Source organism: Pristiophorus japonicus, chromosome 16, assembly GCF_044704955.1.
Source record: "Pristiophorus japonicus isolate sPriJap1 chromosome 16, sPriJap1.hap1, whole genome shotgun sequence".
NCBI classification, from domain to species: Eukaryota; Metazoa; Chordata; class Chondrichthyes; family Pristiophoridae; genus Pristiophorus; species Pristiophorus japonicus.
The window spans coordinates 105,055,120-105,074,368 of NC_091992.1; the positions used below are offsets into that span (position 1 = coordinate 105,055,120).

At 42.0% G+C, this 19,249-nt stretch overlaps 1 protein-coding gene across 2 annotated transcripts in view; it reads left to right on the plus strand.

The window, feature by feature from the left end:
* LOC139226692 (netrin-1) overlaps positions 1-19,249 on the plus strand; it is a 206,180-nt gene that overhangs the window by 158,462 nt on the left and 28,469 nt on the right. For both annotated transcript variants that reach the window (XM_070857638.1, XM_070857639.1), the window contains one exon: positions 223-297. In XM_070857638.1, coding sequence (XP_070713739.1) covers positions 223-297 — 75 coding nt within the window. The remainder of the gene's footprint in view (positions 1-222; positions 298-19,249) is intronic.

Here is a 19,249-nt window from a genome sequence, read left to right on the forward strand (position 1 = left end):
AAGACTGCCTGCAGACAGCAAAGTATTTACCAGACAGAGCTCTTTGTGTGACTTTTTCTATAGAAATTAAGGCGTTATGAATGCTCTATAAGACCTATTAGACAACACAATTGGCAGCAGCAGATGGATTCCGTAAGGACTCAGCTATTCTGAGCAATGCTGTTTTTACCATGTCTTTTTGTAGTCTGATGTGTGTGTTTTTACTTCTCCATCCCACAACAGACTGTGACTCATACTGCAAAGCTTCCAAGGGAAAACTGAAAATAAATATGAAAAAGTACTGCAAGAAAGATTATGGTAAGTAGGATATTTACAACAGTTCTATTTATTAAAAATCATAATTCTCCTTTTGTGATAGCTCCAGAGCACTCACAGCAGCTGATTTGTTTATTGTCTTTTTTGATGTGTCATCCATTTTGTGAACTGCGTTGTTGAAATTGAACAAAACTCGTTATTTCTGTTATGTATGTGTCAGATCCATTAAAATTAATTATATCTGCAGTTAAAAGCTTCAAGTATCCTCTTGACAAGGTGCAGATTCAGTTGTAAAAATAATCGTCAAGGAGGGAAACATAACTGGCCTTAAAAAGAGTTTGCTAGAGTAGAGTAATTGAACCATTAATAACTATCTCCTAACCAAGGTTGGATCTGTAATGGGGGTCAACGCTTCTCTCCTTCAGAATCCTAGATATTAGATTTCTGAAATAATTTACTCACTAACTACTCTCATTTAAGTCTTCGTTTGTGAATTTAGTCCTTACATGTTTTGTTCCTCCGTCGAATGATCTGCCTAAATTTCCATTCGGAAGCAACACCAGATTAGGTCTAGCCTTCATTATCTTATCATCCTGGTTAAACATGTTCCCCATTCACAAGATAATTGTGGATGAGAAAGGCCATGCAGCCTATCTTAATTCATCCATCCAAAGAGATCCAGTTCAGCACTGAATCCTTTCTCAGAGGATTCCAAGGTTTTCAGCTCGTCCTGGAGGTCTATCCCATATGTGTAGATCACTTTTTCTGAAGAAGATTTTCCTGGTATGAAACCTAAATGTATCTTTTACTAGTTTGAACCTGTATGCGCTTCCACAATTTAATTTAAAGTATGTTATACACCTCTCCCGATCACAGCAAAGATTCTCCCTCGATATCCACATATAACTTTGTAGTATACATCATAGGTCAGGCATGGCAACCTTGGCAAGGATGCCAAGGCCAATTTATAATATGCCAACTGCTGTTCAGCTGAGATCCCTGTTTTGTGGTAACTGATACTGTCTCTCAGTGAGCATTTGTTAAGTGTATACATAATTCAGTTTGTTCTCCTTTTAAGCGTACAACCTATTAAGTGTACTTCTCTTAACAATATAGTTTAAAATGTATATCAATGTCAGGTTGATGCCCTGAAGTGTATATTCCTATTTGAGCATTTAATTCTTTCCTTCAAAGCTACACATGTTTCTCCAATTACTTTTGCAAGCCTGCCTGTCATTTCAAATACATACATAGTTGTGTCATCTATTCCTTACCTCACCGTTATTTATGTTAACTTGTTATCCGATGATTTATCTACTAATGTATAGACAACATAGTCTAAACGTTAAGCTGTTGTGAATGCCCCTAATGTAAATGCCATACATATGTTTCGAACCAAATTAGGTATGGTACTGCCGCAAGCTACATATGTACTTCTCTTAAGTATATACCACTGACTGGTGTGGCAAAAGTGGTGGGAAATGAGTTACCAAGTTCATAGGAATGTTCTGAATTGCTTCACATCTCTTTCGGCTGCTCTCAGTTAAGCTCTGAGTGGATTGTCCCTCTACATAGAAAAACCCGATAGCCCTATCCATGCCACCCCAATTCTGCATGCCTTCTCCCACCAGAGAGTACAGCGGCCAAGGAATTTGCACTTGGATTCGGTCACACTATTGGCCTTAACAATATGACCTGAAGCAAGCATTTAGGGATAAATAGGGCTGAAAATGTCACAGAAAGATGCCAAGAACTGTGCAAAGGTTCTATGAACTGCGCTCTTCTTCCACTTCTAAATATGTGATTGTTAAAGGAAAATTTTCAGGAATCACTAGTCAATAAATCCTTAGAGAAGGAAAATAAATGTGTATCCTCTTAATCATTTCTTGCATTTTTGGCATCTTACGTTTAAGCTTTGTCTGATAACACTTTGGGATCATTTAGGGTGTTTGGCTGTGCTGACAGATAAGCAGCCAACATTATCCGCTCTTATCAGTCACAGTTGCCATGCATGACAGATAAAATTTATACTGTTAGTTCCAGCATGAAATTTAATCAGCAGATGCAGGATTATTGATGGATGGTTACTAAGAAATTAAAACAGATTTTTGAAATTATTATTATGATTGTGTCAACAGGCAACTAATGAGTCCGTTTCACTTGCTGAAAGCTGACACAGGACTGATTATGTTGTTTAAAAAAAAACTTTGTTAAACAGGACGTGAGTTTTCAAAAAACACAATTCCAGATACTTATGGTGCTTTTATACTTCAACTATCCACCGAAGCATTTAAAATAACTGGGGTTAAATTGAAAAAAGCTGAGGAATCTGCCGGATCCCATAAGTACTTTTTAAACCAGGTTTGACACTGCACAGGACTCCAGGTGGTGTCAAACCCAAATGGTCTCAGACTGCCTCCATCGGGGGTGGGGGGGGGGTGGGGAGAGGGTCGAGGGGTGGAGTCTCACATCGCTTATATTTGGAATCGGGTTGGGATTCAGCTCTGGATTTATGCAGCAACTTTAGTGTCACTGTAGTTGCAGTATAAATGCACTCTTAAAATTCTGCACAAATGCTAGAAACTGCCATCTTAAGAACAGTTCGTGAAAAGTACTGAAAAATGTATCATAAATGACTCTCCACATCATCATTAAATGTTTCCAGTGAGTAACTGAGGACGGCCCAGTCTATGCTGTGTTAGCTGATCCCAGCTAGGCCAGTGATAGGGGTTACTGCCAATGCCATAGTGTCCCTGCCTTAGCAAGGAGAAAATCAGGCAATGTTCCTGCTACTAATCACTGTCTAGAAACCCCTCCTGAAAGTGCAGTGTCTGTGAGCGTTGGGTGAAGGAAGGATTGATTGGGCATGGCTGAGACACTGCCCCTGTTCAAATAGCTTGTGAACGCTCAGAGTCAAGGCTGGCACATGAATGAATGCCTGTTAGATGAGGTAGCAGAGGATACGCAGCACCTTTTGAACCATATCTGAAGAATCAAATGGCTTCAGGTGAGAAAGGGAGGGAGAATATTGGCAAGACCTATATCGACCCTAAAAATGAAAGTCCTGCCAATTTTCTCCCCATCTCTCCTGAAGGTAACTTCCTGAAATGGCTCTGGTCACCATCCAGTACTTTGCTTCAGTGGCCTTTATTCATGTTTCATCTTCGTAAAAACATAGCATAAGAAATAGAAACAGGAGTAGGTCATTTGGCCCCTTGAGCCTGCCACACCATTTAATAAGATCATGGCTGATCTGATCTTGGGCTCAGCTCCACTTCCCTGCCCATTCTCCATAACCCTTCACTCCATTATCTTTCAAATATCTGTCTATCTCCACCTTAAATATATTCAATGACACAGCCTCCACAGCTCTCTGGGGCAGAGAATTCCACAGATTTACAACCCTCTGAGAGAAGAAATTCCTCCTCATCTCAGTTCGAAATGGGCGACCCCTTATTCTGAAACTATGCCCCCTAGTTCTAGATTCACCCACGAGTAGAAAGATCCTCTCTGCATCTACCTTGTCGAGCCTCCTTATTATCTGATATGTTTCAATAAAATCACCTCTCATTCTTCTAAACTCCAATGAGTATAGGCCTGATTTGCTCAACCTTGCTCCATAAGTCAACCCCTTCATCTCAGGAATTAATCTAATGAACCTTCTATGAACTGCCTCCAATGCAAGTATATCCCTCCTTAAATACGGAGACCAAAACTGTACGCAGTACTCTAGGTGTGGTGGAGCAGCCTGCCTATGTTCAATAATGAACATCAGGAGCATCACCACAAAGCCTCGTTCTGTCCCCTCTCAACTTCCTCCAGTGTGCTCTCCTCACGGGGGTCTGCAGGGTGGTAATTAGGTGCAAGAACCCTGGCCAATTTCCCCCTCGCTGACATTGAGGGCAATTGTAGCAGGTCGACCAAAAACCCCAGCTGAAATTAGTGGTATCACATAGACCAGGGATCAAAGCTGCCAGTGGTCTGTATGGTTCAGCTGTTCACAAGATAAATTTAATGCGTCATCGACGGAGCCCGGAGATTTCAACAGTTTTTTTCTAAATGCTTAACTCACTAAGGGAAAAAAACATTTAAAAATGCTGAAAATCCAAAACTCGGAGACAGTATTTATTTCACGTCACAGTATTTCTATCTGTTTAACGAGTGGAGCCACTTACCAGCTGTGCTTCCCTCCTCAGCTTAGTGCAGCATTTATGTTGGACTTTGCGAATGACCTCCATGGTGAAGTCCCAATACCATTCAGTGATAATGCTGGCATAGTGCAGTCCTTCCAGCATCAGTTACTGCAAACCAGCACATTTGGAGTCATTCAAGTTTAGTTGATTCTATTCATTTAATAATCCATCAAATTAAATTCCCAGGAAAAATGAAGTTGAACTTTTCAACAACTTAGCTTTATGAAATTGATGCCAACAGAATATTACATAACTGGTAAAACCTATGAAAGTAAAGTATTTGCCAGAGGAAACACTGACCTTAGCAGGTTTTAATTTATAGCACCACCTAGGTTGATTCTATGCATAGAATCGTATAATGGTTACAACACAGAAGGAGGCCATTCAGCCTGTTGAACCTGTGAACATTAGAACATAAGAAATAGGAGCAGGAGTAGGCCATACGGCCCCTTGAGCCTGCTCCGCCATTTAATACGATCATGGCTGATCCGATCATGGACTCAGGTCCACTTCCCTGCCTGCTCCCCATAACCCCTTATTCCCTTAGAACATAAGAACATAAGAATTAGGAACAGGAGTAGGCCATCTAGCCCCTCGAGCCTGCTCCGCCATTCAATAAGATCATGGCTGATCTGGTCGTGGACTCAGCTCCACTTACCCGCCCTCTCCCCGTAACCCTTAATTCCCTTATTGCTTAAAAATCTATCTATCTTTGACTTGAAAACATTCAATGAGCCAGTCTCAACTGCTTCCTTGGGCAGAGAATTCCACAGATTCACAACCCTCTGGGAGAAGAAATTCTTTCTCAACTCGGTTTTAAATTGGCTCCTCCGTATTTTGAGGCTGTGCCCCCTAGTTCTAGTCTCCCCCACCAATGGAAACAACCTCTCTGCCTCTATCTTGTCTATCCCTTTCATGATTTTAAATGTTTCTATAAGATCACCCCTCATCCTTCTGAACTCCAAGGAGTAAAGACCCAGTCTACTCAATCTATCATCATGAGTTAACCCCCTCATTTCTCGAATCAGCCTAGTGAATCGTCTCTGTACCCCTTCCAAAGCTAGTATATCCTTCCTTAAGTAAGGTGACCAAAACTGCACGCAGTACTCCAGGTGCGGCCTTACCAATACCTTATACAGTTGCAGCAACACCTCCCTGCTTTTGTACTCCATCCCTTTCGCAATGAAGGCCAACATTCCATTTGCCTTCCTGATTATCTGCTGCACCTGCAAACTAACCTTTTGGGATTCATGCACAAGGACCCCCAGGTCCCTCTGCACCACAGCATGTTGTAATTTCTCCCCATTCAAATAATATTCCCTTTTACTGTTTTTTTTCCCAAGGTGGATGACCTCACACTTTCCGACATTGTATTCCATCTGCCAAACCTTAGCCCATTCGCTTAACCTATCAAATCTCCTTGCAGCCTCTCTGAGTCCTCTACACAACCCGCTTTCCCACTAATCTTAGTGTCATCTGCAAATTTTGTTACACGACACTCTGTCCCCTCCTCTAGGTCATCTATGTATATTGTAAACAGTTGTGGTCCCAGCACTGATCCCTGTGGCACACCACTAACCACTGATTTCCAACCCGAAAAGGACCCATTTATCCCGACTCTCTGCTTTCTGTTCGCCAGCCAATTCTCTATCCATGCTAATACATTTCCTCTGGCTCCGCGTACCTTTATCTTCTGCAGTAACCTTTTGTGTGGCACCTTATCGAATGCCTTTTGGAAATCTAAATACACCACATCCATCGGTACACCTCTATCCACCATGCTCGTTATATCCTCAAAGAATTCCAGTAAGTTAGTTAAACATGATTTCCCTTTCATGAATCCATGCTGCGTCTGCTTGATTGCACTATTCCTATCCAGATGTCCCGCTATTTCTTCCTTAATGATAGTTTCAAGCATTTTCCCCACTACAGATGTTAAACTAACCGGCCTATAGTTACCTGCCTTTTGCCTGCCCCCTTTTTTAAACAGAGGCGTTACATTAGCTGCTCTCCAATCCGCTGGTACCTCCCCAGAGTCCAGAGAATTTTGGTAGATTATAACAAATGCATCTGCTATAACTTCCGCCATCTCTTTTAATACCCTGGGATGCATTTCATCAGGACCAGGGGACTTGTCTACCTTCAGTTGAACTTTTCAACAACTTAGCTTTATGAAATTGATGCCAACAGAATATTACATAACTGGTAAAACCTATGAAAGTAAAGTATTTGCCAGAGGAAACACTGACCTTAGCAGGTTTTAATTTATAGCACCACCTAGGTTGATTCTATGCATAGAATCGTATAATGGTTACAACACAGAAGGAGGCCATTCAGCCTGTTGAGCCTGTGAACATTAGAACATAAGAAATAGGAGCAGGAGTAGGCCATACGGCCCCTTGAGCCTGCTCCGCCATTTAATACGATCATGGCTGATCCGATCATGGACTCAGGTCCACTTCCCTGCCCGCTCCCCATAACCCCTTATTCCCTTATCGGTTAAGAAACTGTCTATCTCTGTCTTAAATGTATTCAATGACCCAGCTTCCACAGTTCTCTGAGGCATCGAATTCCACAGATTTACAACCCTCAGAGAAAATAAATTCCTCCTCATCTTCATTTTAAATGGGCAGCCCCTTATTCTAAGATTATGCCCTCTAGTCCTAGTCTCCCCTATCAGTGGAAACATCCTCTCTGCATCTACCTTGTTAAGCCCCCTCATAATCTTATACATTTCGATAAGATCACCTCTCATTCTTCTGCATTCCAATGAATAGAGGCTCAACCTACTCAACCTTTCCTCATAAGTCAACCCCCTCATCTCCAGAATCAACCTAGTGAACCTTCTCTGAACTGCCTCCAAAGCAAATATATCCTTTCATAAATATGGAAGCCAAAACTGTACACAGTATTCCAGGTGTGGCCTCGCCAATACCCTGTATAACTATAGCAAGACTTCCTTGCTTTTATACTCCATCCCATTTGCAATAAAGGCCAAGATTCCATTCGCCTTCCTGATCATTTGTTGTACCTGCATACTAACCTTGTGTGTTTCATGCACAAGTACCCCCAGGTCCCGCTGTACTGCAGCACTTTGCATTTTTTCTCCATTTAAAATAATAACTTGCTCTTTGATTTTTTTCTGCCAAAGTGCATAACCTCACACTTTCCAACATTATACTCCATCTGCCAAATCTGTGCCGGAATAAGAAAACTGAAGAACAAGTTAGTCAACTTGGTTTCCGCCCATCAGTTTGCTTTGAATGTTGACGCACATTTTCAATGCTAAATAGATTTCCTAACATTTGTGCGTCTCGTGTATAACTTGCACTTTGCCGAAGTGGCCCCATTATCTCCATGGGGCATTCCCTGAAATTGGTTATCACATATAAAACATGTCTATGAGGTTGGAAGCTATAGCTAGAGCTCTTCAGAGAGGTAGTTAAAGGGCGCTGCACTGAACTACTCTGTTATTCGGTTTGTGCTGATAGACATGGGCAGAATTCCTCCATGCGCTATTTGTGATATATGTTAAGTCTGTTTATAAAGAAACTGTTTTGAATTTTGCTACAATTAGTGAACAGAGGAACTCTTCCTCCCCCCTCCCCCCTCAGGTCCTCTTTGAAAGCTTGTTTTATTCTTTAATAGTCCGCAGGGCCCTTCGTTCTTTTATTTACCACAGTTGCAGATTGTTATGTACCACGTGATATTTTCAAAGTGCAATTTTTGATGTCGCTCAGCAAATGGTGCCATACACACGGAATTAGAATCAGCCAATTATCGTTCTGTGTGTAACCAACATAGAGGTGTATCACCGAGAAATCAAAGCAGTCCAAAATTTGCTAAATTTTCCAAAATATTTGAAAATTAGCCAAATTTAGAGCACTGCGGTTTTAGAGTCAGCTTTAGCAATCATGCGCAAGTGGAGGTGAACAAAGAATTTGATTTTAAGCTATTATAGATTCAAATAGCAATACTGTCTTGGCAGAATCTAATGCTATTAAGAATTGGTCGTCATCACAATGTTTTGACATTGGAGCGTATGGAAATGAATTTGAAGACCTTAAAGGGGCTCTTCCTTAACACAGTTGAATAGCCCAGCTATTCAAAATGAAGAAACTTAAATTGCTGGTGTTTTTTATTGCATCAACATAAGATTTATTTTATCTGATTTTTAACAAATAGTCTGGAGGTAATGCTGTGGTTATAAACAATAGGAAAGTGTTAGAATTCACAGTGGGATTTTGCTGTGGATACAACACTTCGACAAACAATCCAACATGCTGAAGGAGAATGACCAATTGGTTTTTAGCATTTTTTAACCAGCAATAATGATGGAGCAGGTGGTGTCCATTAACTGATTATTAATGCATGCCAGTAGCAGTCTGTGATCAGGGCCCATTCGATTCCACAACCCGCAATGGCCATCATACAAGAAAAACGCAGCCTGAGATGGCATCCGACAATTACCCCTGCCAACATTCTTTCGGAAGTCTTTAAACCAACTGCCTAAGTTTGAACCTTATGTCCCTGTAAAGTACAGATTCGTAGCAGTTATTAAATCAGACATTTCAGGAATTCTAATTCACTGGATCCTTCCAGTTGTAGGAGGGTACATTAACAGTTGAAATTCCTTTGGGGTGAAATCGCACTTTACGATATTAGTTCACAAACACATTTGTTTTGAAATCCCTTTCTCTGTTTTTTTGTGGAGGCGTCAGCCGTTTATAATAAATACTACAGCGCCTTCCTAGAATAGCAAGTTTGTTAAGTGTTTGTACAGAAATTGCACAGTTTGATTTCATTCCATAGTAATTTAGGAAGAAATGTTTAAGGACGTTCAGCTCGGAGACCTATTTTGAAGGGCTTGTCCCATTACTAATTCGAATCACATGGAAGAGGAAGGCCAAAAGCTGAGTGGTTGAAGGGTTATTTGTGGGAATGCTGGTGCAAATGGCCAACATCTTAAAGCCCAAGTGAATGTTGTTGCTGTTACTCCACGTGACAGCAGTCGCATTTTTACGTAACAATCAAAAAACTGTGTGTTGCAAGAATGCATTGAGCTGAGGAATCTAATTTGCTTCTGTAGTTTTAAACTTGCTTTTCAGAAATTTACAATCTGCTCATTGTCGAAGTAGAGAAGTCTTTCAGTCATCAAATGGTTAATGCAAGTTATGAAAAAACATAACTACAGGGTTTTTAAAAGAAGATTTGCTCCTGCCATTTGCATTCTGGAACTATTGAAATGTTACGTAACAAATATTTAATTGGCGTGGAACACTGTGACATCACCAGTAAGGCTGGATACACTGATGTATAGTGAGTAGAGCTGGAATCAACTGAGGCCACTGATCCAGACTCTGATCTTGGAGTTCACAGATCGCAATCTATTGCCAGACTTTACATTTGAGAGGCGCAGCATGTCTTTGAAAATAGGCCTCTTCAGATCCCTTGATGACTTTGCGAGTGCTCATGAGTAGCTGTACTGTGCAGGAGCAGCCAGGTTTCATTCCCCAGTGGAACATGCTCTTGCAGTCAAATAGTCTGCGAGCAATCATTGAATGAGGAATAGTCACTTGAGTAAAGTAGTGGAGGGTGACGGATGCACATTGAGCCATACCCCAGCAAGAAGCCAATGCCGTCAGGACAGGAAATTGGTGGATTAGGAAATAAAATTGCCTCTTGGGATGATATTCAAACTGTTTATCCAGATTTTACTGAAGCAGAAGTGAAATTTTATAACCATTGGCCGAGGTTTTCCAATCGTAAAGCCGACAGCAGCCCATTCATTTTAATGGGTTATCGTTGGCATTATGATTGGAAAAACTAGGCCATAGTTTTCTGTGCCTCATACCCAAGGGAGAAGTGCACATCAATATAGGAGCTCCAATTCAAATAATTATTTGCTCTTGAGAATCCAGTTGTATGCAATTTCCGTTATGTTGGCAAATGCATCTCCTCTCAAACTTTCACACACAAATAACGTTTCTAAATTATATTCCCATTCTAGTAAAGTGAATTCTGGAGTGAAGCATTCTAAAGTCATCCTAATAGGCCTACCATTAAACACGCTGGCACACTGTGCTTGTCAGCGAATGATATCAAATAATAAAGTATGTGTGGGATCATCATGTTGGATTTGCTGTGATGTGGTCACATTGTAATTCACTGTCGCTCAAAGGGTGTGTACATAATTCAGTGTTAGAGTAATGCTGAAAACACCATCATAAATGTTCATTAGGATATATGGCCCACAGACAGGAATATTAGGGGAAATGTAGGATTGTCACCCCCTCCCCCACATAGATCCTTTTGGCTGTGGAACAGTTAAGTGTTAACATATGCGGTTGCAAAAGAAACAGCGCAGCAGGAAACTTCAAGAGTATGCTGAGGTGACTGGCAATAGGGCGACTGGGTACGAGTTCCAGGCGATTGATACAAGACTTTTGGCGCAGTTCCAAAAAAAAACTGAAGCACATTCCGAGCTGGAGATGCTTGCAAACGTTCTTTAGTTTTATTATCTGTGTGTAATAAGCAATTCCCTCGCCACTCACTTTTCTGGGAGAGGGAAAGAAGTTTTGACACTGTGATGAACTTTGTGCAGTACCAGCTCAAACTAAGGGTGGATAGAAAACAGCGTTATCCTTCAATCTACTCTTATTATTCAGTCTTCCCTCTGATACGCCTCTTCTGATAGAAACATAGAAAATAGGTGCAGGAGTAGGCCATTCGGCCCTTCGAGCCTGCACCGCCATTCAATAAGATCATGGCTGATCATTCCTTCAGTACCCCTTTCCTGCTTTCTCTCCATACCCCTTGATCCCCTTAACCGTAAGGGCCATATCTAACTCCCTCTTGAATATATCCAATGAACTGGCATCAACAACTCTCTGCGGCAGGGAATTCCACAGGTCAACAACTCTCTGAGTGAAGAAGTTTCTCCTCATCTCAATCCTAAATGGCCTACCCCTTATCCTAAGACTATGTCCCCTGGTTTTGGACTTCCCCAACATCGAGAACATTCTTCCCGCATCTAACCTGTCCAGTCCCGTCAGAATCTTATATGTTTCTATGAGATCCCCTCTCATCCTTCTAAACACCAGTGAATAAAAGCCCAGTTGATCCAGTTTCTCCTCATATGTCAGTCCAGCCATCCCTGGAATCAGTCGCTGCACTCCCTCAATAGCAAGAACGTCCTTCCTCAGACTAGGAGACCAAAACTGAACACAATATTCCAGGTGAGGCCTCACCAAGGCCCTGTACAACTGCAGTAAGACCTCCCTGTTCCTATATTCAAATCCCCTAGCTATGAAGGCCAACATACCATTTGCCTTCTTTACCGCCTGCTGTACCTGCGTGCCCACTTTCAGTGACTGATGAACCATGACACCCAGGTCTCGTTGCACCTCCCCTTTTTCTAGTCTGCCGCCATTCAGATAATATTCTGCCTTCGTGTTTTTACCCCCAAAATGGATAACCTCACATTTATCCACATTATACTGCATCTGCCATGTATTTGCCCACTCACCTAATCTGTCCAAGTCACCCTGCAGTCTCTTAGCGTCCTCCTCACAGCTCACACCGCCACCCAGTTTAGTGTCATCCGCAAACTTGGAGATATTACACTCTATTCCTTCATCCAAATCGTTAATGTATATTGTAAAGAGCTGGGGCCCAGCATTGAGCCCTGCAGCACCCCACTAGTAACTGCCTGCCATTCTGAAAAGGACCCGTTTATCCCGACTCTCTGCTTCCTGTTTGCCAACCAGTTCTCTATCCACGTCAGTACATTACCTCCAATATCATGCGCTTTGATTTTGTACACCAATCTCTTGTGCAGGACCTTGTCAAAAGCCTTTTGAAAGTCCAAATACACCACATCCACTGGTTCTCCCTTGTCCATTCTACTAGTTACATCCTCAAAAAATTCCAGAAGATTCGTCAAGCATGATTTCCCTTTCATAAATCCATGCTGACTCGGTCCAATCCTGTCACTGCTTTCCAAATGGGCTGCTATTTCATCCTTAATGATTGATTCCAACATTTTCCCCACTACTGATGTCAGGCTAACCGGCCTATAATTACCAGTTTTCTCTCTCCCTCCTTTTTTAAAAAGTGGTGTTACATTAGCTACCATAGGAACTGATCCAGAGTCGATAGATTGTTGGAAAATGATCACCAATGCATCCACTATTTCTAGGGCCACTTCCTTAAGTACTCTGGGATGCAGACGATCAGGACCCGTGGATTTATCAGCCTTTAATCCCATCAATTTCCCTAACACAATTTCCCGCCTAATAAGGATATCTTTCAGTTCCTCATTCTCACTAGACCCACTGTCCCCTAGTACATTCGGAAGGTTATTTGTATCTTCCTTTGTGAAGACAGAACCGGAGTATTGGTTCAATTGGCCTGTCATTTCTTTGTTCCCCATTATAAATTCACCTTAATCCAACTGCAAGGGACCTATGTTTGTCTTTACTAATCTTTTTCTCTTCACATATTTATGGAAGCTTTTGCAGTCAGTTTTTATGTTCCCTGCAAGCTTCCTCTTGTACTCTATTTTCCCCTTCTTAATTAAACCCTTAGTCCTCCTCTGTTGAATTCTAAATTTCAACCAGTCCTCAGGTTTGTTGCTTTTTCTAGCCAATTTATATGCCTCTTCCTTCGTTTTAACACTATCCTTAATTTCCCTTGTTAGCCATGGTTGAGCCACCTTCCCAGTTTTATTTTTACTCCAGACAGGGATGTACAATTGCTGAAGTTCATCCATGTGATCTTTAAATGTTTGCCATCACTTATCCACCGTCAACCCTTTAAGTATCCTCTGCCAGTCTATTCTAGCCAATTCACACCTCATACCATTGAAGTTACCTTTCTTTAAGTTCAGGACCCTAATTTCTGAATTAACTTTGTCACTCTCCATCTTAATAAGGAATTCTACCATATTATGGTCACTTTTCCCCAAAGGGCCTCGCACAACAAGATTGCTAATTAGTCCCTTCTCATTACACATCACCCAGTCTAGGATGGCCAGCTCCCTGGTTGGTTCCTCGACATATTAGTCTGGAAAACCATCCTTAATACACTCCAAGAAATCCTCCTCCACCACATTGCTGCCAGTTAGGTTAGCCCAATCAATATGTAGATTAGAGTCGCCCATGATTATGCAACTAACATACGCCTCTTCTAGTCAGCGTCTCGGGTTTTATTCAGGAAGATCGTGAATATAAAAGAACCCAACATACTTTATCCAGTGGATTCTTGGTAGTTCCATTCTGCTGGCCACAGGTGAGAAATGGCAATGACTGGTTTCACCTCTGTATGCTGTCTTCCTCTGAGAAATATTAAATGTAAACATCCACCTCCCTCACCCCAAACCCGCGACCTCTACCATCTAGAAGGACAAGGGCAGCAGGCACATGGGAACACCAACGCCACTACGCTCCCCTCCAAGTCACACACCATCCTCACTTGGAAATATATCACCGTTCCTTCATCATCGCTGGGTCAGAATCTTGGAACTCCCTCCCCAACAGCACTGTGGGAGTACTTTCACTGCACGGACTGCAGCGGTTCAAGAAGGCGGCTCACCACCACCTTCTCAAGGGCAATTAGGGATGGGCAATAAATGCTGGCCTTGCCAGCGATACCCACATTCCATGAATGAATGTAATAAAACTCTGTAATCACTTAAAAGCGAGCACTCTTATATTGCCTGCTGTAGGGTTGTACAGTTGCTGAGCCCACTGGCAGTTTAGAGGAAGCTGCAAATACTTATGCCTAACTGGGTGACAGTAAAATTGAACGACATCATTATTAAATGCAAGAACATTTTGTGCTAAAGAAATTATATTTTCAGATACAGAAATGAACGAAGAGCTGCTGAAGGGAATTGGTGTTCTAGAAAACAATTACTAGAGGTAGGAAGTTGCAATGAAAGAGATAACAGGATGTTAAATGCACTCTCAGAGCATTCGATGAATGATTGAGAATTAATCAATTGGCAACAGTTTAATTTTACTTTGTGTGACTGTGTGCCCATCAAAGTGAACACTTCCATTTTAGGAACCAAGGATCAGCATCAAACGCTCCCAGATCAGATATAGCAGTTCGCTGCAGAATAAGCGTCCAATACCTCAACCAAACAATGTGGCTCAAGTGCAATCTTAGAAGAGCACTAGCTACTATGTCAGTGAGATGGTTTTCCATGTCCAACACCAACCATTTTGTGACTCTCTGGGAGTGAATTTTAATGCTGGGAATGGGGGCCGGTTAGTGTATGGGAAAACTTGGAAGTCTGGCTTTCCCGGCACGCTGTGGAGATTTAACTCTACAGCAGCGACTTTTATCACTGACAGGTTCCCTGCCCGGACGTCAGTCTGATTGACAGGCTTGGCTTCCAATCGAGCAGGGAACAACAACAACTTGCATTTATATAGCACTGTTAACGTAGTGAAATGTCCCAAGGCACTTCACAGGAGTATTATGAGATTAAAAAATTGACACCGAGTCGCATAAGGAGAAATTAGCGCAGGTGACCAAAAGCTTGGTCAAAGAGGTAGGTTTTAAGGAGCGTCTTGAAGGAGGAAAGAGAGGCAGAGAGGTTTATACAGGGAGTTCCAGAGCTTGGGGCCTAGGCAACAGAAGGCACGGCCACCAATGGTTGAGTGATTATAATCAGGGATGCTCAAGAGGGCAGAATTAGAGGTGCGCAGACACCTCGGGGGATTGTGGGGCTGGAGATTACAGAGATAGGGATGGGCGAGGCCATGGAGGGATTGAAAACAAGGATGAGAATTTTGGAATTGGTCAGCAAGCACAGGGATGATGGGTGAACGGGACTTGATGCGAGTTAGGACGCGGGCAACCGAGATTTGGATCGCCTCTAGTTTATGTAGGGTAGACTGTGGGAAGCCAGCCAGGAATGCATTGGAACAGTCAAGTTGAGAGATAACAAAGGCATGGATGAGGCAAGGGAGGAGACAGGCTGGAAATTGCAGGACTAGGTAGGTTCGAGCCCTGACCCCGGGGGGGGGGGGGGGGGAGTCAGATCCCAAAGAAGGGGGAGGGTCTGATACCCTGATACCCAAGAGGGGTTCCAATCACAGGGAGGGAAGCAGGTTAGCTTGGGGTCTATGAGGAAGCATTCCTGCTGCTCCTGGCCCGCAAGCAGTATTGGAAAGGCACTTACCTCTCCCATGCAGCAGTCCTCGCCTCCCTTTAGCTGCCGGATATCTCAAGTCCTGGAAAACCCGGCCATCCAGGGAAGAGAGATAGAATCTGAGGCACGCATTAAAATATTGAAAGGGGCGATGTGTCTCCTGTGAGCGAATTGGTTGTCCACTCCCCATCCTACCTCCATTAAAACCAGTCGTGGGTGAGTTCGAGGCGTGTTGGAGTCGGGTTTGAGATTTTGTAAAATCTTTACATCTCACACGACCCCAACCCATCCGTTTTTGGGGGTTAAAATTCCCCTCTATACTACAGTATGGAAATCAGTTCCTGTATTTAAATATACTCGTTCAGTTCAATGTATGGGTTAAATTATGGCCAGTTTTTTCAGGGTTGAGCTGTCATTGTAAGTTAAAGTTGCTTCACATCCTGAACAGATAATTGCATCCATACAGGAATGATGATTCAAAGTCATTGCTGCTATTTATTATTCAGCAGCTGATTATTGGGAAATGCTATGTCCCAACAATTATATGAAACTACAATGGACAGTATGAATGACGAATGTTTTTTTTTAAGCCACGTAATGATCATACTCAGTTTGTGGGTTGCTGTCCAGCAGAAGTCAGTTGAATTTCAGAGCCTCAAACGTCAATATAAAACTGTTTTTTTTTAGAAATAGTTTAAACTGTAGAGTTTGGCAGTTGTAAAGAATAGCAACTTTCTTTATATCGAGTCTTTGCATTAAAGCTAAGATAGCATCCACTTGTTTCTGGACATGGGCACAAAGCAATTTGTAAGGAATATTAAAGCTCTTGTAAGAGTTTTCAGTGCAGCAAGTAATCACATTCCTTTTTTAAAAATACTATGTTTGTGGTACAAGAAAACACTCATGAGGAAGGGGCTGCTAACTCACAAGTGACCATTACTTATGAATTAGAAAATGCTTTCAATTGATAGGATGGAATCTCTACTTTACAACTGAATTCGCACTGAGTCGTTTTTACACACGGAACGGAGCCTATAATTACACAATATAAAATGGATACTTGAACTCGGCCAAGTAAACTTCTCTTCTGGATATACTTAGAGCAATACCAGATTCTTTCCCATGTGAAAAGTTAAAAGTGTTCTTCTAAATCGTGATAATTATTACAAATTATCCTTGGGACGTGGATGCCTCCAGATAACTATGAACATCTGCAGTAAATAAGACCACAGTCTCTAAAATCCACATTTCACAGAGATTAGACATTGCTGATAATTTTGATTCAATTAGTGTATCAACTTAAACAGCAACACTGGACGTATTGTGTCTGTGTCAAATGATATTCTTGAAAGCCCACTGCCATCGGACCTCATTATTTCAACACTCACCCTGGAATCAGAAGGCCAGCTGTAAAACTGACTGAACAGAACAATGGGAAACATTCCAGTGCATAAAAATATATGGGCATTGATTATTTCCTGTATTTGCCACATGTGTAACGTGGCCTGTGTCTTACTTATCTACTCCGTACAAGAGATACACAGGTTATAAGCGAGCAATTCAAATCTTGCAAATGTCTTGCAATTTATTTTTTTAAATGCTGTTTGGAGAAGTTTAAATCACATTAATGAAAGGCAGAATTTCTACCTGATCTCACTTTTGCCCAACAATGTCAGTGATAATTCTTGGAGAGATTGTGCAGTATTTTAGACTATTCTTTACAAACTCAAGTAGATCCATTTCGAGGAGTGCTGTACATTTAATCCTTTAAAACTGTCGCAAAGTCTCTCACAAGAAATGAAGTCGCTGATTGGGTAAGGGCCAAGGCTTGCTGATGATTGCTATCGTCACAAGTCACTAAGCATCCAACAGAATTTCAGTGAAAGCTGTGACTCATTTGATTTTCTGCCCCCTCAGGGGGTATTGCTGAGACGTGGATGTGTCACATGGCTATACAAGGGCTCCTGCTGCTCACTTTAACAGCTCCCCTCAATTACAAATTACAGGCAATTTCCTCCAATCGGCTCAGCTAGGTTTTGACTGCCACGGCTCAAACTAATCCACTTTGCCTGTGATCATCAGGAGGGCTTTTTGGATTACAGTGAAAGCTTTGCTGCCAATAAACTGGGTTAATGTCTGTTGCAGGAAGTGTCTCTGCGCCCGCTGAATGAGGAAAATAGACAATCTAGTAACTGCCTCATAGATTACACAGTTAAATATAAGCATCGGGTTTTCCCAGTTACAGATCTGGAACAGCACAGGTTAGAAATCAGTACTAAACAGACAGCTCTTACGCCTTTCCAATGTTGCAAGCCCCACTATGCTCAGTGGATGAATGCTAATTCTAAAGCATTGACCTAAATTGAGCTGATTCACATTTTTTGCAGGAATTGAAATCCAGACGAATTCATTCCAGCTTGTATTGCACGATCTGTCCCTTTAGGAAAAGGTAGTAGGGCCTGAATGCGCACTCCCCACGGGTGCATACGATGTGCGCCCGTGGAGGCCCCACAAGTTCCGGCTTTAGGAATGCGAAGCGCATGCGCCTGAACCTGGAACTTGCAATCTGTCAAGAATTCTCTTGACAGATCGCACACCTCCGAAACTAAAGGGCCTCTGTGGGCTATTTGCCCAACTCCTGCCCAGTGAATGTTCTTCAAATTCTTAAGACTGATAAAAGCAGATGTAAGGCCTGCTTTCATCAGCGTAAAACTTTTAAAGCACAGAAAAATACATTTTTTCAATAATTTAAACATTTAAAATCCTTTTAAATAATGTAAGTTTATTTTTAGACCCTTTAAATTTATTATTCAAAATTTTTTATTTTTGTTTTAAATAATTAATTAAATTCAAATTTGATTTATTTTATACATGTGATTTTAAAAAAAGATTTATTTCAAGTGCGTGTGTGTTTCGGGGCTATTCCCATTCATACAATGGGAATAGCCCTACCCTGATAGGTTGGACTGGCCCACGTGATCCCAGCGATGCGTATGAGGCTCATACGCTGCTGGGATACGTGGGCCTCTATTTAGGCCTTCGCATAGAGGCCCAGGACCAGAAGTCTCCGAAACTTCGGGAACAACAGGTACTTTCGCAGACATTTTTGCGGTCGGAGGCATCCGCCCGCGGGAAGCCTCCGACCGCAAATTCTGGGCCATTAGGGTTTGAGTGTAGAGGCACAATCAGCACACTTCTGCCTGCAGTTTTGTGCACAGGAATTTACAGCACAGAAGGCAGCCATTTGGTGCATTGCACCTTCGTCAGCTCTCTGAAAGAACTGCCCACTTAGTCCAATTTCCCTACCCTTTTCCTTATTACAGAACCTTCTTATTGCTCCTTGCATTTGTGGACATTATTTTAAGACCCTTATCTCCACTCCTTGATCCAACCCCCTTGGCATTCCCAATGACCCATAAAGTGTTCAAATGGAATTATATTTATTTTCATGTGTGTGTGCCTTCCTCCTCTTCCTTTCGCCCTTTTCCTTCTTAAATGCAGTTCACCTGTAATATCCTCTTTGTTTCTTTAATGTTTTAGTGCTGTCTTCTTTTACTTGACTGAGATAATCTGTTACACCATTCCAACCATTACTCCTCCCTGGGATTGTCTGATTTTCTCCTATATTTTGTGTGTG